This window comes from Vespula vulgaris, chromosome 4 (genome assembly GCF_905475345.1).
Source record: "Vespula vulgaris chromosome 4, iyVesVulg1.1, whole genome shotgun sequence".
Taxonomy (NCBI): Eukaryota; Metazoa; Arthropoda; class Insecta; order Hymenoptera; family Vespidae; genus Vespula; species Vespula vulgaris.
In genome coordinates this window covers 5,245,129-5,269,032 of record NC_066589.1, presented here as the reverse complement: position 1 = coordinate 5,269,032, position 23,904 = coordinate 5,245,129, and the positions used below count along the sequence as shown (strand labels likewise).

The window sequence follows — 23,904 nt, the reverse complement described above, 5'->3', positions numbered from 1 at the left end:
TTGTGAGTTATACTCTAATCGCTCGTTAGCGAGACGGAAAGTATTATTCGTTCTGCTGGATTTACTTGGATCCTTTCGGGACCGCCATAATTCTCTTCGTATGCATGAAAGTTATCTCCCTGTGTAAAATAATACTCAACGTATTCTAGTTAAAATCAACGAAAGTTTCGTTGAACAAATATTAGATAAGGTTTCTCTATGACTGATCGAAATATGAAATTCGTTAAATTTTTTTTCTACTTTTCGTTTCTCTCCCTCTTTTTCGTTAACGAATTCCGTTCAATCATTTTATGTAAAGACAGAAAAAGAAAAAAAGAAGATTAAAACCGATGATAAATTGATATTTATTATGATTTCATCAAGAAAATACGATGACGTTGGCAAGATTTATTTTATAGAAGCAGAATAAACATACTCTCTCTCTCTCTCTCTCTCTCTCTCTCTCTCTAGTTGCTATGGGATTTACTAACGACAGACTCACCGGAACGATTTTGAACGAGAAGTGGCCTCAGGGATTTTACTCTTTGGCTCTGGACTTTCCATGAGTTTCTCTATCAATATTGAACCAGACCGGTATTAATTACTTCGCTCTATTACGTCCACTCTAGCGTATACTAACAACATGCATTTATAGAAAGGTCATACTTGTATATTTACCTGATGATGATGATGATTATGATGACGACGACGAAGCGTATAGGTACGCTTATATATGAATATATGTATTCTTGATTTTTTACAGGTTGGATCAAAATTCCCAAGTGATTTCAAATATCAATTTGATATCCCTTTTCTCATTATCTTTTAGAATAATTTTCTTTTCTTTTTTAATTCATGTCATAAGCTCAGTTTGTAGTTTTACAATTTCATTCACTTAGAAATTTTTAATTTCACCCGCTGTATATAAATATCTTTTATACTTACAATCCAACGTAGTTGTTACAAACGATGATATATATACATACATACATACATATATATATATATATATATATATATATATATATATAAATGATGGTTCGGTTTTATGATTTAATACCATAAGATTATTATCAATACTTATTTATTTATTTCACTGATCAAGTAATAATCACATAAAGCTGATAAAGTAAAACCCCCTTTTCATTTTCGGTAAATCGAGTTGTGTACGTTTGTAATGTCATATTTACAAGTATATAGCTCTTTCCCGTTTGACGAAAGTTCTTTTACAATATTGTGTTTCTTTTCAACGTTAAATATATATATATATATATATATATTTATATATACATATATATATATTATATAAATATATATAAATATATAATGTATGTTACGCGTAAGGTGTATGTGTATTTATTTATATATATAAATATACATGTAACGTACGATTTTACAATTGGCGATTTGATCGCTCAACGCTCGAAAAGAATAGCCGAGAATCAAAGCAGAGTTTCAAAAATCTCAATGAATCTCACGATGATTCTCAATGCCAATTCAAATGCCTGAAAAAATTATTTCGCGGCTATAGTTGAGCGCAACGTATGAAACACTTCTTCTTTCTTTTCTTTTTTTTTTGTATTTTCTTTCGGCATAAGAAAATGATTATTGTACCCAAAACCCCGTGTTTAATGAAATCCTTCTCAATAATAAAAAAAAAAAAAAAAAAAAGAAGAAAAAAAAAGAAAAAAAAAGAACAAACGAAAAAATACTCTAGTTAACAATAAATTATTAAATATCTATTCACAGGTGGTATGTATAGGCTAATCGTTATTACTATCGTCGTTTTAACGTAATCCTTTTTCTTTTTTCTCCTTCTTGCTCTCTCTCTCTCTCTCTCTCTCTCTCTCTCTCTCTCTCTCTCTCTCTCTCTCTCTCTTATCATTTATTAGCCGCTAACGTCATTTACGACTATTGTTACATAAGACACACATACGCACGTACATACATACAGCATCAGGACTTTTTAAAATTGACGGCATTCGCTTCTTTGTCCTTTCTTTTCCTTTCTCTTGCATTTTTTTTCTTTTCTTTTCTTAATTCATTTATTTATTTGGAAAACGAATCATTTGGAAGCACGACGACCGATGTAATAAAAATGATAAATGAGATTTTATTAGAAATATTAGTCTCTCTTTATCTACGGGCAGCGAGGTAACTTCACCTCGTCTTGCTTCCAAAGATCTCGCTTACGTCATCTAATGATACTTTTATCATTTATTTTCTTTCTTTTTTTTTCATTTTCACTTCCTTCCACTTCTTCTTCTTTTTCTTCTATTTCTTTTTTTTTCTATATCCTCTTCCAATTTCTCTTTTCTTTTTCAGTCGTCTGCGTTTCTTTCTTTCTTGTTTTCTTTCTATTTATTTATTTATTTATTTTCTTTAATTATTTATTTATTTATCTTTTATTTCGTCCTTTCATGCATAGCAAATGAGTATCTTCTTTTTTTGTGTGTGAGTATGCGCGTGAGTATGTATCCGGCGTCAATCGTTCTGAGATGACGTTTGAAAAGTTTAGATTTTTTTATTATTTTTTTTTTTTTTCAAACGTCATCCCAGTGTAAAAAGCTACTAGTTATAATCCGCGTGTGTGTGTACATTAAGTAACTTTCCGGCCGTTTTAATTGATTGTATCGAAGTTTCAATCATAAGAATATTTATCTCTTTTTCTTTTTATTTCTTTTTTTTCCCTTTCATTCTTGTCGTCGTCGTCGTCGTCGTCACACGTATTCCAAGTTGGTGAAGACACGTCGTGAAGCTAAGAAAAAAAAGGATAAAAGAAGAAGAAAAAAAAAAAGAAAATGAAAACTAAAACATTCGAGTATATAATCTAATATCAATCTTTTTTAAAGATCGATTAAAAGATCGATATACTCGACGATATTTGTTTATAATATTTCCTAGATGATGTTAATAATTATTCTTATATAGTTAGCTTCAACGTACGCTTTCTCCGTCTCACTTCCACTGCTACCCCTCAACCTCCCCTCGAATATTTCTTTCGTTGCAAATACTATACATAACAAATAGCGCAATTTACCTACGATCGATTAAACTAATAACATTCCAGTACAGAATATGACTTTCTTTTTTCTTTTTTCTTTTTCTTAATTTCTTTCCTTCCTTCCTTCCTTTAAATCTTTATATACACACCTATATTTTTATTACAGGCAACACTATTTGTCGCTATTATCTTTAAAGGGCTACGATTTGTTTTGTTTATCATTTTTTTTTCTTTTTTTCCTTTTAGGTGTTTCATTTCGTTTTTAATTGTTTTATTCAACTTCATGTTAGATTTCTCACTCGCACTTTAAAGCAAACACAACACAGACACGCACAAATATTCTCTCTTTCTCTCTCTCTCTATCTATCTATTTATTTCTTTCTTTCTCACTTGGCTTGATTTTATAGAAAAGAACCAAAAAAAAAAAAAACAAAGAAAATAGAGGTAAAAAGAGAAGAAAGTTAGCACGGCACTCACACAGCAGAGTCCTTAGAAAAATGGAGAGGAGAGAACCTCACTAGAGAGGATATGAGGTATGACGAGATGACTTTGTTGATTCGGATATTATCATTATTATTATCATCGTCGTTATTATTATTATTATTATTAATATTATTATTAATATTATTATTACTATTATTATTATTATCAAACGGAGATTAAAAAACGTGATTTCCAATGATAGAAAAACGTACGAAGTGCTATCTAGTTTTGATTGGCTGACGGGTATTTTTTTCTTTTTCTTCTTCTTCTTTTCATTTACTCTTTTTTCTTCTTTCTTTCTTTTTTTTTTCTTTTCTCGGTTGTCTTCTAAGTTTTTTTAAAATTATTAGATTCATTCACTGTCGTCCTTGGAAGGAAAAACAAGTGATTGATGAACTCGTCATTGATTACCGATCGTTCGATTAGCCACTTGCGTTTGATATTACATATCTATTATTATATGTTCAATAATTTGAACCAATTAGAAGAAGATGATCATATCCGATCAAAATCGATTTATTCTTTTAGACGATATCGATAATTCTCACTTTAAATATTCGAATAGTTCAATGATATTTGAAAAAAATAATTCGACTTTTTATTTTTTATTTTTCTTCTTTCTATTTTTTAATTTTTCTTCTTTTTTTCTTTTTTTTTTACGCGCGCGGTAAAACACACTGAAAGTACACAGATATGTATGTACATACGTATGTATAAGCTATTCGCGATGTCGTCTATCTATTCGAATATTTCAAGTTAATCGCGAATTTTCGTTAATAGTAAATAGTAGCAGTATTTTGTTATAAAGACACGTGATCGGTTCAATTCGCCATTTTTTTTCATCTTTTCTGGATTGTTAAAGAGACAGGAATGAAACACGTGTCTGTCTGTCTGTCTGTCTGTCTGTCCGTTTGTCTCTTTCTTTCGATAATTATCCTACCATTCTCTCTCTCTCTCACTCTCTCACTCTCTCACTTGCACATGTTCTTTACGCTATTTACAAACGTGAATTTTTTAAATAACGTTCGCTTTGTTCTTAATTTTTTTTCTCTCTAGCTTTGTCACACGCATACGTACATATTGATTTCTCTCTCTCTCTCTCTCACTTTCTTTCTTTCTCTCTTTCTTTCTTTTTCTCTCTGTTTGCTTTCGTCCTTTCATTTAGCTAAAATATTTGTTAATTTATATATATATATATGTATGTATATATATATGTGTATATATATATGTATATATATATATATATTGAATAATATCGTGTGTGTGTGTGTGTGTGTGTAATTCGCACTTCTCTACTCCTCTCGTTGTAAGCTGCGACCGATCACATGATAATTTTCATCTCGAAAACGTAAAGATGAACTCTTCCATTGTAGAATCAAGTTTCTCGTTCCTTTTTTTATCTTTTCTTTCTCTTCTGCATTTTATATTTCACTGCAGAATGAATCATCGATCGCGGTACGTCATCTTCGAATGAAGTTGAGATTCTAGTTTACATGGAGGGAGCTGGGCGATAGAGAGGGTTTCCTCTGATTGGAAGCACGTGAGCCTCGGAGTTGAACACCCAATCGTTCAGATTAATGAGATCGTCGTCACTGAATAAAAGGTAGAGGTACTGTAACAAATAAAAAACATATAAAAATAAAAATAAAAATAAATTATAAAGAAGTAATAACCAACGAATCATTACAAAGATATATACATATGTGTGTGTGTGTGTGTGTGTGTGTGTGTGTGTGTGTGTGTGTATAGACTGTAATGAATCGATATGGACCGTATTTTAATGAAAATGAAATTATATTTTTTTCTACTTTTTTATTTTACTCTTCCAAACGAATTTAAAGAGCACTTGATACGAAGAGAGCAATTTCGTTCTATTAAATTAAAAGTATTGGGAAGAAAGTTCTTTAAGAGTTATCTTGGCCGATCGAGTGTGACGTATAAACTATATATACCTATATACATTATACATTATATATATTATAGGAGGGCTTTTACGAACGTCACCTTCAGCTGTTACCGATTATAGTTGGCTTTTACCGGCAGCCGGCTTCGGAAATGTCTATAAGAAAGGAAAGAAATAATAAAAAAAAAGAAAAAGAAAAAAAAAACCGAGAAAGAAGAGAAAAAAAAAGAAAAAACTTCGTCTTTATATCGGCCCTTAATCTTTAACGAGGTAGTAGGGATAAAAGTGGCCACCATTGGCACGAATATCTCTCTTTCTCTCTCTCGCTCTTCTTGGCAATTTTTCTTTCACCAAATTTCTTCCTTAGCCTCGTACTATCTCGATCGTAAAACCGACAGGAGGAATTTTTAATCGAGATATCATTCAATCGGGCCGAAAAGATCGGTCTATAAAAAATTTCTACGATTTTAAATAATCAACATCGAATAAGATAGAGAAGGAAAAAAGAGAAAGAGCAATATCGTAAAGATTACGTCGCAAGATCCCTCTTTTAAAAACGTTTCACGTAAAAAGAAATAATTAACGTGGCGTTAAGATTAGAAATATTACGTATTCTTCTTTCGAGAGTTGAGAGCGTCGGAAAAAAAGAAGAAAGAAAAAAGAAGACAAAACAAAAATGAATGAAAGAAAAAGTAAAAAAAAAAAAGAAAATTTCAACGAGATATTCGTCAAGAGTCGAGGGATCGTAAATAACAATGATCTTAAAGTATTTAATTTGAATCTTGTTTTTTAAACAGTATGTAAAAGTCGAGTTTTTAATTTTTTTTTTTTTGAGTACCTTGAGCGTTTCGGCGAAGAAGTAACTCTGTTGAACGTCATCCTTCGGTGAGTTGGCTAAGTAAACATTGTGGAGTCCCGTGAATCCTCCTGGGACTCGACAATGTTTTTCCAGTGCTTGGACGGCTTCCCAGCCCCATTCGCGATATTTCGGATCCTTTGTAAGCCGCCACATCACGAAATACGACTCGAACGTCTGAAAAGAGGAAAGAAGCAAGGGATGTAATGGGGTCGGGAGGAAGAGGAGAAAGAGGAGGAAAGGAGGAAGAAGAGAAGGAGGAATATTTTATTCCAATGTTTGTCGACAACAACACGTGTGAGGTGTTTACAGGTTTACAAAAGTTCGAACGAAAGTTCCGCAGTTTTACACCTTCGTTTTCTCGAAACACAACGAACGAGATCGATAAAAAAAATTCAATCGAAAGCTTGATTTTATTTGTTGTTTATTATTGTTATTATTTATTTCTTTCTTTTTATTTATTTTATCAAAGAAATGCACTCACCTCAGGTCGAAGGATATAATATTTTTCGCCAGTTTTCAAACTTCTCGCCTCGTTTCCTTCGATAAAATGAAAAGCTTCCGGACCGAGTTTAGTCACACTTCTGTCGTAGGACTCGTGACAGGTGTTGGTCAAGCCTGCGGCTATGCTCATGTATTTATCCGACACTTCGTTTTCTAAGGTTCTCGCACCCAATGCGAACATACCACCTGTCGTGTACATAGATCATCATAACATTGTTAAAATTATATATATATATATATATATATATATATATATATAAGAAAAAAAAACAAACAAACAAATAATAAGAAAAAAGAAATAAAATGCGACTCACCAGCGAAACAAGCTAAGTGACCCATTTTGTGTTCAGGCCTGTCATACTTCAAATCCGATACATAGAGGAGTTTACCGGGTGACGTCTTGATCATGTGCTCGCTGATAGCTGCAATTGCTTCGTCATACATTTCACGTGCTTCTCTGTCCTCCTTTCCCGATTGGATCCAAGCCTTTAACAGATACTCGTAGAAACTGTCACCTAATCCTCCGAGTGACATGTGATCTGAAATTATATCGAACGAATTTTAACGGTACAGAAAAATTTTGTCCGTTTTTATTACAAGCGATATATATATATATATATATATATATATATATATATTTAATTCTTTTTAAAAAGATATCAGATATATCATGAATGAATCATACGAGATTTGATGTTCAAACCATTTGAATCGTTTTATAGAAAGCACCATTTTCAGAGAAAACCATGTCCTCTCTTACTCGTACGTACTTACGAGTGATCGAAATTTGCATTTATAGAAGTACCCATAACATTACTTTTTATATTCTCCATCAACGGCTATGGGTAGTTCAACAGAACCCTCTAACTTTATTTTTTTTCTTTTTTTTTTTTTTAGTATCCATATGACCGAGAATTCGTTATAGAACGGATCGATTAACGAAACAAGTTATAATCAAAGACTAGTATTTATTTATTTTTTTAATCTGATTTTTATGAATTTTTCTTTTCGTTGTTCCGATGAAAAAATTAATTTATATATAAAGCCAGGACAATAATTTACAGTCAATATATGTATATGTAGGAATACATGAATGTGATTGATACATAAAACCATATTACAATCAATTGAATGGATTATATATTATTAATTAATGACTTGAACATGATTGAATAATTACCAAAATCGAATCTCACGTTTGAGAATAGTCCGATATAATTAAAAAACGACTAACAATATACTATTGTAATATATATTTATTATTGATTGAAATAGGAAATAAAAAAAGAAGAAAATATTATTCTTGTTAGAAAAACGATAGAATAGAAGTTTCATGAATGATTTTATATAAAATCTCATCGAATTTATAAAAAATAAAATTCATTATAAATATTGTACTCCTTTCGAAATTCGTTTGATTTGAATGAATTTTTGAGAGCTAAAAAGAGAGTGAGTGAGAGAGAGAGAGAGAGAGAGAAAGAGAGAGACAGAGATTCGAACTTTTAGCAAAGATTGAAAATGATTTCTATCAATTACATCATTAAATATCATATTTCTCGAATAACATTCACGAGTTATGCGTGGCGGAACGAAAGAAGAAACTTTAACATATTCGTAGTAGTTTTCGAGTGGTCGAGTAACGAATTGAAATGAAATTCTGAGAAAGCATGGTTGGTGAAAAATGTACATTGGTTTGGAAAAACGCCAAAGTCGAGTACAACTTTGCTAACCGCAAAAGACGTTTCCATTCCTTTTACCTTGCAAGTAAACTTTTTTTCGCGCGAATGTTGCGACGTATTTTGAATTTTCCAAAGAAGAAAAAAAAACAGAAAGGAAAATAAAAGAAAAAGAAGATACAAGAGAAAAAAAAATAAATAAATGCGAGGAAAAAAAAAGATTTTTCCCTTTTGTTTTAATTGTTTCCACATAAAACGATCGTGAAAATATGTTGCGATAAGAAAGGATCAAACTTCGTTTTCTTATCGAGAAATAATTTTCCGTGGGAATCATTAAAGAGTCGTTAATAAAATCACGTCGTCGTTCGAAAGAGAAATCGAAGAGGTGGTTCGCGCCATGTACCCGCATACCTCTAGCCGCAAATGTCTTCTACGAAGAAAAGAAAAAAAAGAAAAAAAAAGAAAGAAAGAAAGGAAAAAAAAAGAAAAGAAAGTCTTTTAAGAATGATCTATGTTAGTTTGCGGAAATAGTTGAGAAAGGCAACGTACGATGTTACCAAAGTAGAAAGAAAAATAGGAATTCTTACTGCTCGAAGAGAAGGGATGAAAAAGAACAAGGGGTGGGGAGTGGCATACGAGGGTGGTTGCTTTTGATAAATGCGATATTCAACTTCGTCGAAATGGCGTAATATTTGAGAACTAACCGTGAATAGTTGAAAGGAAAAAAGAAAAAGAGAGAAAGAAAAAGAAAAAAGAAAAAAGATTTTTATTAAAATTTTTTCACGGACGTTCGTTGGACGATCGAAAAGATCGAAAAAAAAGAAATTACAAAAAAAAAAAATTTCAATCGCGTCTACAAAAATGAGAGAGAGAAAAAAGAGGGAAACAAAAAGGATCGTAAAAAAGAGGAAATAAGATATTCACACGTGCACATACAAATACACATACACACACACACACGAGAGGACTATCTCGTAGAGTTTTTGAAAGCGGACTTACGTTGACCCCATTTTCCAGTTCTCGGGTGAATGTAATTTGGATAGAGACCCTTCGGCTTTTCAAGATTCTTCAGCACCTTCCTCACGTTCTCGACTTTGCTCTTGAAGACGGGATTCCCGGTAATGTCACTCAGGTAAGTGAATTCCAAATGCATCGTACCGATCTCTGACAAAATACTGCATCCGCTACTTGCCCAACCATAATTCTTGCTGGCCTATAAAATAAATACAACTGTATGTACATAACAAATTATACGAGATAATCGAACGATGATACAAAAAACTGACAATACAAAAATGACTCGAAAACCTGATAAGAAAAATGATAATAAGAACAAAAAAGAAAGAGGAGAAAGAAACAACAACGACAACGATAAAAAAGTAATTAGAATCAGGGAAAATCAACGAAGCAACCCCTGAAAGTAGGAAAACATGAAGGTGGTAAAAAAGGGATCGATTTTACCAACAGTTACTTTTGCAACCCTTTCCTTTCGACTTTCCCTCATCCCTTTCGGCATCATCATTATCCGTTCTAATTAAGAATTTGCATATTAATCGCGAGCCGGCACTTCAGAGGACGTGACTCGACGAAAATCGTTTCAATTAAACTGCCCGTAGCAGGTAAGAAAAAAAAAACAAGTAAGACCAATAGTACCGGTCGTGTTGATGTTCAGGGAGGAACCTTTCGCGGACTCACCAAGATTTTTTGCGATTCTAAACCTCGAGCGTGCGCGCTACGCATAAAGAAGGGAAAAAGAAGGAGAAGAGGAAGAAAAAGAGAGGGAGAGAGAGAGAGAGGGAAGAGAGTTCTTTTGTCCTCACCGAAACGAGATTACCCAGGCGTTCTCTGATTTATCAATTAAGTTAACCCGATTTTATAACGGCTCGGTTTTTTTTATCATCTTTCCTCGTTTGAGCAAAACGAATCAATTTTGATGTATTTCTCAAACTTTTATATTTAGCAATAATAATACTAATAATGGTAATGATAATAATGATAATTTACTTTAATATAAATTTGTAAATATAAAACGATTATAATAAATTATTGCTATATATTATTATCATTATTATTATTATTATTAAAATTATTTTTATTGCATTTCTTGTTATTTCATTTTTAAATATATTAATATTTTTAAATTAGAGTAATTTATCGAAATATATTAATATTGACAATTTATTATATTCCTTACAATAGTAATTATTATTATTTAAACGAACTTATCATCACAATCTGTGCGTTTTTTTATTCAATTATCTATACAAAAGCTAACGAGTAATTCATTTGCAATGTAGATAACCGTGAGTTGGAAGAAAAAAAAGAAGAAGAAGAAGAAGAAAACGACGAAGAAGAAGAAGAAAAAGGAAAAAAAGGGAAATGAATCAACAACAAAAAGAATAGATAATGCGAATTATGGTGTAAATTTACCATGGGGACGTGACGGGTAAAGAAAATTACGCGGCAGATTTGGCAGGGTCTCGCGGTGGATACCAACGAAAAGCGTTACTTACACCGGTGTGGAGGTTGATGAGGGAATGAGGAATTCCGGTTTCCGTTTGGAAGGCTGGTAACATCCGTTCACCGAGTTGGGCCGCCTTATCCCGGAACATTACGTCTCCCGTGAGAGCGTAACAAGCCAAAAGACTTCCCATAAAACGAATGTTCGTCTCGAATAGCGATATCTCTGAATTCTGGAAAAAAAAAGAGGACATATACATATATTAGATTGGAAATAGTAATAATAATGATAATAAAAAAAAAAGGAAGAAAATGGAAAAAAGAAATAAATTTAAAAATATTAAATGTTAATCTGTAACGATTGAACATTCTCATGTGAATGCACTTGCAGCTACATCGAATTTTCACATAAAAAAGAAAAGTTAATAATAATAATAATAATAAAAGAACATTGCCATGAAATGTATCCTGCAATTACAACGAATTTTCAAATAGAAATAATAATAAAAAAGAGAGAGAGAGAGAGAACAGAAACAAAAATTTAAAGGAGCTTGTCGATCGATAAATAATTTTGCTATGGCTTGACTTTATTAATTAATTATCGATTTTCTTTGATGAAAAATTTAATTGAAAGTTAAACGCTAAGAATAGCTTAAAAGTGACTTTGAATCGGTAAAACGATGATCGACTCGAAGTTTTTTAAGAAGAAAGAAAAAGAGAGAAAGAAAGAGAAGGGATGTAATTTCTAAGAAAAAAAATAGTTAAAAAAAAATAGAAAAAAGAAATAAAAAGAGATCGATTAGGTTCATTCTCGAAAGAAAACTTTATCGGTTCGCTAGTTGGCACGCTCAGCAAACTGACGAAGAAGCGGTCTGCTCTTTGTGGTCTTGCAATCACGTTAATAGCATGCTTTCGTCGAAAGTATCACGCCTATGTTACTAATCGTGTTCAAATATCGTTTATTATTTTGTTATGTCCCCGTTCTTTTTTATTTGTTTTTTTTTTTCTTTAAATTTTTACTTTTAAAGAACTATTATTTATATCCATCTTCCTTTTTTACTTGTTTCTTTTTCTTTTGTACATTACTGATTCGTCTTACGATTATCATTATTATTACATAACATTATTATTATACCTTATCTCAATTTTATTTCCTCCATAACTTTAATAAGAGAATTTTCTTTTCTTGATTTTTATATATTATTATTCTTATTATTCTTATTAATATTATTAATATTATTATAATTACCGCTATATATATATATATATACATGTGTATTAATTATATTAAGTATCACGTTAATTTATAAACTAACTATAATTTTATATATGTAATAGGAGTAATGTAATACGAGTTTAATAAAACGTTTGCTTTACGGCTACAATAAATTCCTTCTCTTATTCTATCTATCTATATATCTTTCTATCTATATAACTATATCTATTTTCCAGTCTATCCATCTATCTATATTTCCATCCTTTTCTATCTTCTCTCTCCTTCGGTATTCTCTTCGTTAAGTATGCGTTTACAGCGCATTGTTTTACGACGGGCTCTCCCCTCATTCGCTCATTAGTCAACGACGTTTCTCTCTCGCGTGAAAATTATTCTACTCCCTTCATCCGGCCTATTTCTCTTCGAGTTTTAATATCAATCGTGAATAAGAGCTGGGACTTTTATCGCTTTTCTTAATTAATTTCGACGATCTATGTTACTTGATTTTCTTACTCGCTCTTGGACGTTTTATATTGTATTTATATATTTCCTTATCCTGATCGTTTGACATAAATATATTTTTATGTTCTGTCCAGTTCTCATCTGTTCCAGTTCGATCAATTTTTTTTTTTTCAGTTTTTAATCGTCATAATTAATAATTACTTGTTGGGCGAATATTAAGTAACGATAAGTGAGATTGTATCTAATAACAATTATGTAGTTGCTAAAAAATTACTTTGAGTTAGTATGACTTTTTTTTTACAATCAATATTAATTATCAATTAGTGTCATCCTAATAATTAATAATTACTTCTTATAGAACAAGTATTATATATACATATATACGTATCTATACAAAACTTGAAATTAGTGTTATCGTGTTATCATAACTATTAATTGAAATTAATGATTCATATGAATGAATTCATATTTTTTTATTACTATTTTTTATTAGTATTTAATTAATGATTAATTTCAATCGAATTTGTAAAAAAAATTATCTGATTTCGTTTAGCCAATGTTCAATTGTCGAATGACCTAAAACTTGCTTTCAACGTTAAGTTGGAAGCAACGTCATTAAAACGACACGACGAGATGCGAGTAAACGACGACGAGGACGAGGACGAGGACGACGAGTCCTTTGACCGTCGAATTTCTTTCCAGTCCCTCGTTAAATCGTGCTATGGGTCTCTCGAAGCTACACTTATGTCGTTCGAGGACCATCTCAAAACACATTTCCATGCATTTTTCTTTCACTCTTTCTCTCATACCTCTTAGATTTCTTTTTTCCATTTTTTCTCATTTCTTTATATATATATTTTTTTTTTTAAAGAAAATTTCATTAATCGTCCAACGTCGTAATTTATTTTGTTAAATACCAAATTTCTATTTACAATAAATATACGAATAATTCTTGTTTTTAACTAATTCTAATTTCTAAAATAAATTACAACTAGAGATAGAAAATATATTATCATCTCTTTCTCCGTACATTACATATATATTTATTAATTTTGATTTTAATTTATTAATTATATATATATATATATATATATATATATATATATATAACAATATCTTTTATCTATAATTACCTAAATAATATATTATCCATTACATTTATATAATTTTGTTAATAATATTCCTATTCTCTATATATTATTTATGCTTCTTTAAATATTACTATATTATCAGACGTATTTGAATAATAAATTAACTCGAAGAATAATTAATCAATAATATTAAATTCATTTGAAACTTTAATGAAACTTCAAAAATCAATGTGAAATACAGAAAATGAAGATACTTTTTCATATTAGAAATATCGACTGAAGGTATTACTTCAAATTTTTTCGGATCTGAGCTTATACCCTTTTGTTTTTTTTTCTTTTTTCGATGAAAAAGGTCAACAAGAAGTGGGTTCTTCTTTTCTCGAAGGGTTTACGAAAGCCTACTGGTGCAATGCAACACGTGTGGCGATCGAACCCGCCGCCGGCCAAAACGAGCGACAAGCTCGCCGTAAATAAACATCAAGGACGATAAGCACGGGTGCTAATTAGAGGTAAGCGTGATAATGTAGCAAATCGGGTCATCGATCTCTCGTGTCGGGACCACGACCGGCCCGTATCGGGATGTTTGTTTAAACTTACACATCCGAAACTGCTACATCGATAGCGATTGCGAAACGTAAACGTTTCCAATCCCTTTGATTAGCGAGTAAATCATTTCATTATATATCATACCTACACACACACATATATATATATGTAGCTTGATATATGTATGTATAAATATATATATATGTCTTTTCATATATTTTTTTCTTCGTCTTCTTTTCTTTATTTTTTTTTTGTCTTTTCGCTTGTTCTTTTTTTTGTATAAAATTGAGGATTTCGTAGTATGTTCTATCTTGCAAAATAATTATATTTAATTTCCCATCTTTTTCTCTCTTTTTTCTCATTCAACATTTTCTATCCTCTTTATCATTATCAAAGCTTTTTTAAGAGATATTCCTTCCACTAATAAAGACAGAGAATATTATTGAATTATCTTGCTATATTTTTTTTTCCTGTTTTTTCTTCTTCTTTCTTTCTTCTTTATTATTTCTTTTTTTAAGGATACAAATTATCTTTTGTTTGTTCTAAATGATATAATGAATATGTTGTCATACTATTATATTGATTTAATATCTTACAATACTAATGTAATAAATATAATATATTAATATTAAGTAGGTATAATATATTACTCATTTTATATATATATATATATATATATATATATATATATATATATAAAATTGTTTTGAAATGCAACGTCGAATTATTCTCATTTATTTTTGCGAGATACTTTTTTTACGCTACTTCACATCATTCTTGGTTCAAGTTTTTCCACGAGGAAATACATAAACGTGTATATATATGTGTGTGTATATATGTGTACTACGATGAATAGTTAGAAAAGAAATTCCACGAAGTCTGTTTTCCGTAACACGCTTCGACGATTTTCGTAACGACCTCTTCAATTGTTCTTCGACATACATAAAGAGAAAAGAGAAAGAGAGAAACAGAAAGAGAGAGAGAGAGAGAGAGAGAGAGAGAGAGAGAGAGTGAAAAAGAGAAAGAGATAAAACTTCCTCATCGCTGTTACGTAAATTACAGTGGAACATCTCGATGGATAAGATGATTTAAAATAACATTTTTCTAAGAATCACTATACTTCCTTATAATTATTCGATATCGATAAATCGATCGTTAATTTCATTAAAATCGAACGAGAATTTCATTTAAATCTATACACATTCTCTCGGTTACTCTAATTACTCCAAATAGAAAATTATTATACGTGTTAATATTACTATACATTAATACATTAATATACTATTATACTATTACGATATATTAATTTAACAATAAGTAAACAATAAGTAATTTAACAATAATTCTAACAATAAGTAAACGAGTCCTTTTGAATATGCTCCATATTTCTCTTTCTCCCTCTTTCTCTTTTTCAGTCTCCTTGGTCTCTCTAAAACACAAATTATGTATTCCAAGATAACATTGCGTCGTGCAATTCGCTCGGAGCATCCCAAACGGTGAGTAAGTACACGCGAGTCGATCGTCTAGTCTTTCTCAAAGGCAAGAGGATAAACTCTTGAAATTTAGAGGATACACTGGCGCTTTTAGTCACCAAAGGATACAACGGCTACCGCAGGACAAAACCACTGACTCTCTCTCTCTCTCTCTCTCTCTCTTTCTCTCTGAAAGAGAGAGGAAAGAGAGAGAAAAGAGAGAGAGAGAGAGAGAGACAGAGAAAGTAGCACTACGTGCTTGTGGCTCGTCCCTTTCGTACTCGAGTATCCTTCTTCTTCTCTTAACGAATGAGTGAGAAAGACAAAGACAAAGAGACCAAGAGAGAGAGAGAGAAAGAGAGAGAGAGAGAGAGAGAGAGAGAGAGAGAGAGAGAGAGAAGCTCTTAAAAGAGTGGTTTCACTCAAGCGCTTATAAAATAACGTTGAGCAAAAAAAAGGGGTTAGAAAAGTGAGTTACCTTAAACGTTTAGTCTGTCCTTCTCTACTCTGGAAACGAGAGGGCAACGCTTTGTTTAATCAAATATGACGTTTAATGGAACCTCCTGCGAATAAGCTGCTTTACGATCTCTCTCTCTCTCTCTCTCTCTCTCGTTCTATCTTGTTCTATCGCACTCTAGCATCACCAAAATGGGCCATTTATAATGTATTCCAGCCATGGCATAATCGTTCACCTACCAAAATTGCCTTGTCCGTACCGTTCAAACGTTATACACGAATTATTTAGATAAAATGGTATACACAGATCTTTCGATAAAATATTCGACAACAATCGATAAATTTTAGCTTTATTGAACAAGTTATATAATTATTAAATTATTTTTCAAAATTATTAAAACGCGATAATGGAGAGAAAAATATAATAAAATGATATGAAATGAAATGAAATGAAATGAAATAAAATAAAAGGCTTATATATATATTTATTTAATTTCAGGTTGAAACTCATAAATCTCATGAAAATGAATATTGCATTAAAATATATTGATGGAGAAGAGAGAGAGAGAGAGAGAGAAAGAGAGAGAGAGAGAAAGAGAGATCTTTTCAATTAGAAAGTTTTCAAGTTACAATAAAGTTGGTTACAATAATTTCGATCTTCTTATGCCTTCATGTACCATCAAAGACTTCTCTTTCTCGTTTGATGACTAAATTGTAAAGGCCCTTATAATTGCAAGACTATTTAGTCCTCTGCTAATTAGTCTTCGACTTCGTTATCTTGCCTTAACAAAGACTTATCCTTACTAGACTAAGACTATCGATTAACCCAAAACTTTCATATATAGATAATCTTTATATGATAATATTCCAATCCGATATATTCTAATATATAATATATATATCTCATATAAAAAATACCGTGATAAGAAAAAAAAAAAAGAAATTGTAAAGAATATATTTCTTCTCCTATCGTTATTATTTCTTTCCTTCTTAAGTTAAAATTAAGAGTTAATTTTTTAAATCAGTTATTTTTTTTTTTTTTAATTATTACTATTATCATAATTTTTTTTTTCTTTCAGAAGGTCCCGGAAGATCGAATTAATTTTTTTGATTGATTTACTTGTTACTTTTGTTATTTACTTGTTATTTATTCTTTATTATCTTTTCTTTATTTTCTTTTAATTTTTGTAATCGTAAGAAGAATACTATCGGCTTGCTTTTGAAGGTGTCCGAGAGATTCGATCGAATGCATTCGAGCAGTGCCGATGCAACGGGATATGCGTATCGCGCTCATAAATAGCGTCATGCAATCTGCCGCATCTCGGTTCGGCACGCATCCGACAGGAAAATTGCGATATATGGGCAGCTCCACCTGTAGTAATGGCAGTAGTTAATCCTAATACCTGAGACTGGTATGACGAGAGCCACTCCAGGAGCGTCGATCGAACAGCCGCACGTTTCTTTTTTTTTTTTATTTTTTTTCTGTTTCTTTTTTTGCTATTTTTCTTTTTTCCCGAAATTATTGATCGTCGTGAAAGGATCGGTCCAAATTTTACACATGTATGTTGCACGTGTTCTATTTTATACTAGTATTTTCTGTTTTTTGTATATTTTTGTTTTGTTTTTTAGTAGAATTACAAATATATTAATATATATATATATATATATATATATATATATATATATATAGCATTAAGTGTAACAATCGCAGTTTATTAATATAATAATTAAACTTGGAGGAAAAAAAAGAAACAAAAAATAAAAAGAACGCACTAGTATATTAACGCAACAGTGTAAATTCTTATATAATCGTACATAAAAAAGAACGTTTAGAAATTCACTGAAAAATCATTCGTCCCAATCAATTTCAATTTAACGTTTTTATAAAACAGATGAAAACTTAAGATAGACTTTATCATATGAGAATTTTTGGTGGACTCATCCGTAACGCACAAAAAGCCATTATTCGCGTTATCCTGTGAGAGCGTCCGAGTTGGGTGAGGATTATTTATTGGGAGTGGTTTTCTGCGAGTGGTCCATAAAACGTGCGAGGTTTATCGGTCGATTTTGTTTCAAAGTAAAGGAGAAAAAGAGAAAAAAAGAAAAAGAGAAAAAGACTAAGAGAAAAAGAGAAACGATGAGTAACCAAAGGATTTCAGGCTTGTATCGAAGAAAGATGGAAATACAAACGTGATGCCGCGTGAAAGCTCGACAACGTTAAGAGGCTCTTTGTTGCTTTATAAGGTCGTTAGCTCGAAAGAACTTGATCTTACGCTTCCAAGAAATTTTTAACTCTTTTCTTTCTCTTTCTTTCGTATCAGGATGAGAATATCGCATAACAAATGTTCGCGCTTTAAATCCACCGAAATGGTTCTCTCTTGGAGCTCTCTCAGGTTGGAGGAAAAAAGGAATTGGCCTTCTTAATGCATTCACCAGTCGAAAGTGGCAATTAAGGATCCACTTGGACGTTAAATCGAGTAAGCAAAAAATTTCGCTGAAACTTTGCCGGTAGGACGAATTAGTCGAATTAGCGTTTAAGGACACGAATTTCTTCTTCATGACTTATGAAAAATAAAACAAATTTAAGATTGGTTCTATTGTTAGTCAGTTTATCTTTCTTTTTCATTTGGGTAATAACTATATTAATTTTATATTCGTTCGTTCATTATCTTCTTCTCTTTCTTTTTTTTCGAAATTTTATATAAATTCTTCTCGTAAATTGATATGATCAAATTGATGGGCCTTAAAAATCTATATATAGTAATCTATATATGTAATAATATTATATCATATTTTTATATTATACATCTTACGGATCAATATCGTCTTTAAATAAAGAATATAATTTTTTATAATATATAGATATATATATTTTTCTTTCATATACAAATAAACGTAAGTAAAAATCTCAATTCGATTTCAATTCAGAAAATTTATGAATCTCGGCTATTATAGAAAAATCTCCTTTCATTTTTCAAATGCATACATGAAAGGACGTATAAGAATCTCGTTATGTCATGTCGTTCGACCATAATGAATCTGAATAGAAATTCGATCTTTTTGAATATAGATGATATGAGAATGGTAATGATCGCTTGACTAGAATAATTGAAAAGTAATTTTGAAATCGACCGATATTTCTCTGAATGTTCGAAGATATCGTCAAAATGACATCGGAGACGTATGTTAATTTTTAACAAAGATATCATATCGCTTGAGAAGTTCGAAAATAATATTGGCGATAACATCTTTCTGAAATTATTCTCGATATTATTAAATTCGTTAATCGAAGAAGCTTTTCGTTTGGCGACCGCGAGTTTTTGATATTTATTTTTTAGAAATAATTTTGTTAGCACGAATAGAGAAAGATCTCTTCTTTCAGATAAATTAATGAATCGTTATACGGATTTTTTTCTCTCTCTCTCTCTCTTATTTTTTTTTCAATTGTGGTGATACAGAAAGGATTTCATTTATTATTTTATGAGGAAAGAAGTGAAATCTTCGTTATAAATATAATCTGAGATTGATGACTCGTTCAATGTGATAAATTCCGTTTTGTTTTATAAATAAATAAATAGATAGAAAGATAGATAGATAGATAGATAAATATATAAATAAATAAATAGATAGATAAATAGATAAATAAATAAATAAATAAAAAAATTAAGTAAAGAAAGAAGACCAAATTTCGATCAAGAGATCTTTTTTATTATCATTAGAAAGGTGTGGTTAAGTCAGGTAAAAGACGATGGTGTGTGTGTATATATGTATGTGTGTGTAATAAGAAAAGGAGAATAGCTATGTATAGAGCAACACCCTCGCCATCACGCTATTTTCCACTAGCTCACGATCAACTTGGCTATGTCTTCTCTAATCTCGTTTTGCTTCGTGAGTATAAGGCGTCAGGGATCGCGTTGTTAGTTGTATGCGATATCCTATCGTGTTCTTTTCTTATTTTTTATTAAGCCGAAAGAAGGAAATTACCGACTGGAAGAAAAAAAAAAGAAAAAAAAAAAGAAAAGAAAAGAAAAGGAAAACGAAGTCTCTATTAGTACTGTCGATTTGAAAACTGTCATTCGTTGATACGATTATTTTTAATACAATGAAATATCTTTCAAGTTTCTAAAATATTATATATTCTACGATGGACGATATTTATAGAATTTTATCGTAGAGAAAGAGTACGAATGTTTGGTCGATAAAAATAGCATTTTGTCTATTTCTCTATTTTTCTTTCTCTCTATCTCTTTTTAGCTTTTTATCTTAGAACAAAGGAAGTTCTAATCAATTTTTTTTTATTTTCGACCTTTTCATAAAAAGAACACATTATTTTTATGGAAAAGAATTAATAGACTGCTTACGTATGCTTCATACGAATAAATCAAGAGAGAGAGAGAGAGAGAGAGAGAGAGAGAGAGAGAAAGAGAGAGAAAGAGAGAGAGAGAGAGAAAAGATTGATGAAAACCAAGATAAAAAAAGGAAGATCTGAAATTACACGACGAGGGCAATAACGAGGGTGCAATAATGGACGAGTGCAAACGGAAAAGAGAAAGAGAGAGAGAGAACACTTTTCTCAAGATCGACGAAGATTCTCACGGAGACATTATACACACAGACACATACACACATATCGTGTGTCTGTCGACCTTTATGAAACCTTCCGTGAGGACGATAAACGCGAGCTGTCCTTTGAAAATGAATCGAAAGAAAATTGGAAGAACTTGTAGATCGTCTTCTATGAAAAGAGAGAAATACCAATTATCTTGTATTTCATCATCAACTTGAAGTCAACGATAATAATAAAAAAAAAGAAAAAAGAAAAGAAAGAAAGAAAGAAAGAAAAAAAGACTAAAACAAAAATAAGATTAAAATAATATTAAAGTAAGAAAGAAAATAAAAATAAAACAAAAAGAGAAGAATGAAGTGAATGTTAAAAGAAAATTAAAATCTATGTAAAATTGTTAATTAACATTTTAATTACAAATGGAGATAGTAATAAACGTCGATGCGTTGATATTATTGTTTGTGTACATTGCGACTCATATTATTCGTTCTAACACAGAAACTAGATGATTATAACGTTCGTACAGTGACGTATTATTAGTTAGCAGTATTACTAGTTGCTACTGGGAAAGTTCGAATCAAACTTGTTCATGATTGCCTCTGTTCAGACTTATATAACCCTTCTAACGATTACTCTCATCCCCTTCACCCACCACCCCTTTCAAATCTCTCGTAACGATGCAACCCGATTAAAGAGATGCCGTACGAATGGATGATGCGTCACTGTGTAAAATTATACATATTTTCTTAAGTGCCAAGAGAAATACACGATTGCTGTAATCGCGTTTGTCAATTAGGTATATAATTTTTGTACCTTTTTAAAAATAACTCTTGCCGTAATTTTATCGTTCATTTAAAATGCAACTTTTAAAGTGCAAGGTAAAATGCAAATCGTCAGAAGCAACAAAAGTCGTTTTGTCACGAAAAATGCGCGTCGTTTTACACTACTAATCGATATAACGATTTTTTCTTCATAAATGATAAAGATCTAAAAAGAGAGAGATGGAGAGAGAGAAAGAGAGAGAAAGAGAGAGAGATAGATTGTTGAGATAGGTATAAAATCTGTCGATTTTTTTCCTTCCTCCAATTATCCCTGCGTTCGTGAGATCCTACGTAATCCTAATTCCGAAAGCTACTCGCGTGTTTTCGAACCACTTGTAAGTTGCACCGTGGCCGCGATGCGATAGTCACGGAAACGTTTCCGCGTGCAACGAGAGTTTCCAGCTCCGATACAAACTACAGTTCCTCCTCCTTCTCTTCCTCCTCACTTACTCACTCTCCCTCTCTCTTTCTCTCTTTCTCTGTTTCTTTCTATCTCTCTTTCTCTCTGTTCTGACCTTTTCTCCATACAACCTCGTCACTTTTCGTGTAGATAACTACAATACATTTTTTTTCCCTCTTTATGTTTGGGTTTTTTTTTTAATTTTTTTCACTACCTCTCTCTCTCTCTCTCTCTCTCTCTCTCTCTCTCTCTCTCTCTCTCTCTTTCTAACTCGAGAAAATTTAAACAACCTATTATTTTCGATAAGACTAAACACACGTTTTGTCAGTGAAAATAAGAACGAACGTATCGTAAAATTCTAAGAATACAATGTATGTGAGGGAATGAAGAGAAAAAAATATAAATAAATATATAAATAAGAAGAAGATGTTGTAAAAGATGTAATTTAATTCGAACGTTATCTAACGATTAAAAATTCTCAAACAATTTTTATATTCATGTATAGAGATAAAGATAGAGATAGATAGATAGAGAGAGAGAGAGAGAGAGAGAGAGAGAGAGAGAGAGAGAGAGAGTGAGAGAGAGTATGAAAGACAAGGTAATAGCGATAACGAAAATTCACTTGCGTGTTCTCGACCCACTTGTAAAGGCTTACAAGCGGCAATGTTGCGAAATCATGAGATAGTCACGGAAGCACTTCCGGCTGTAACAAGTTTCGACAAGAGTGTTACGCGTTATCGTTACGATCGTACCATCCGTTGGCGTATAGTCGATGCGAGGCGTTGATCAAAAATCTGCAAACGTTTTCTCGAGATTTAAGATAAAGGTCAAAGGGAGAGAGAGAGAGAGAGAGAGAGAGAGAGAGAGAGAGAGAGAGAGAGAGAGAGAGAGAGGAATGTCTAATTACTATTAATAATAATATTATTCTATCACGTTACATTGATGAATTTTGAAATCTTAATTAATAAATTTCACACGAAATTAATTTGTCAGTTACTATTTATTAGTTAAGTGTGTTATATGTTTTATAAGATCGAATTACAAAAATTTCTGTGATTTGAAAAAAAGAAAAATTAATTACCCCTTTTGGAGACACGACTCGGACCGATTTTCTTTTCTAGATCGTAACATTGCAAGTGTTGAAAAAATTGTTTATGATTTAAAAAACAAAACAGAAAGATAAATCTAAATAAGAATTTTTGTCTAGCTTTGTATCATATAAAATTTTTTAAATATGCAAAAAATTAATTATGAAGTATTAACGTTACTATCGTTAATCGCTTTGAGATGGAAGAAAAAGAAAGAGAGAAAATGAGAAAGAAAGAGAAAAGAGAGAGAGAGAGAGAGAGAGAGAGAGAGAGAGAGAGAGAGAGACAGAGAGAGACAGAGAGAAATGGAGAGAAATGGAGAGAAATGGAGAGAAATAGAGAGAATGTTCGTAAAATATCTTCGACGCACGCGAACTATTGGTTCGCGGTTTCCACCCGCTGCGTAACGAATGTGCGGCCACAATACGACGTCGTATCTTGTTCTGGAGAACGCGTGGTGCGAACTAAAAGGTTATCGTGATATTTTTCATCCGGTAGTATGAGATTCCATTGTTGGAAACTATTTCTTTTTTCACTTTATTTTGTTTTACTTTTTTTTTTCAACATTTACGAATAAATATACGAGAATTATTATCTCCAATATATTATACAATAATTGCATTTAAATAAAAATTGATGAGGAAACAAGATTTAAGAAGTCGACAAGTTTTGTTTAAAAAGGAACAATATTATGTTTATATATTTTAAAAACGATACACCCCTTATCTGAACCTGTGATATTAGCGTGCAAGAAAAAAATTATTATATAAATATATATTCATACTAGATTTAAGATTTCACTTGTTAATATTATTAAAATCACGATACAGTTCCTTAGCGATTTACATATCATCGACTTTGAATGATACAAACTGATATTACAAAAAGAAAGAGCAAAATAAACAGATAAATAAATAAAAATAAAT

General features: G+C 31.3%; 1 protein-coding gene across 5 annotated transcripts in view; it reads right to left on the bottom strand.

The window, feature by feature from the left end:
• Window positions 1–1,811: 1,811 nt before the first annotated feature.
• Window positions 1,812–23,904, bottom strand: part of LOC127063243 (mannosyl-oligosaccharide 1,2-alpha-mannosidase IA-like) — an 84,517-nt gene continuing 62,424 nt past the window's right edge. For all 5 annotated transcript variants that reach the window (XM_050992718.1, XM_050992722.1, XM_050992721.1 and 2 more), the window contains 6 exons: window positions 10,919–11,098; window positions 9,405–9,618; window positions 7,044–7,268; window positions 6,710–6,915; window positions 6,208–6,402; window positions 1,812–5,078 (listed from right to left, as the gene is read on the bottom strand). In XM_050992718.1, the coding sequence (XP_050848675.1) occupies window positions 4,956–5,078; window positions 6,208–6,402; window positions 6,710–6,915; window positions 7,044–7,268; window positions 9,405–9,618; window positions 10,919–11,098 (1,143 nt within the window). In that variant the 3' untranslated portion in view covers window positions 1,812–4,955. The remainder of the gene's footprint in view (window positions 5,079–6,207; window positions 6,403–6,709; window positions 6,916–7,043; window positions 7,269–9,404; window positions 9,619–10,918; window positions 11,099–23,904) is intronic.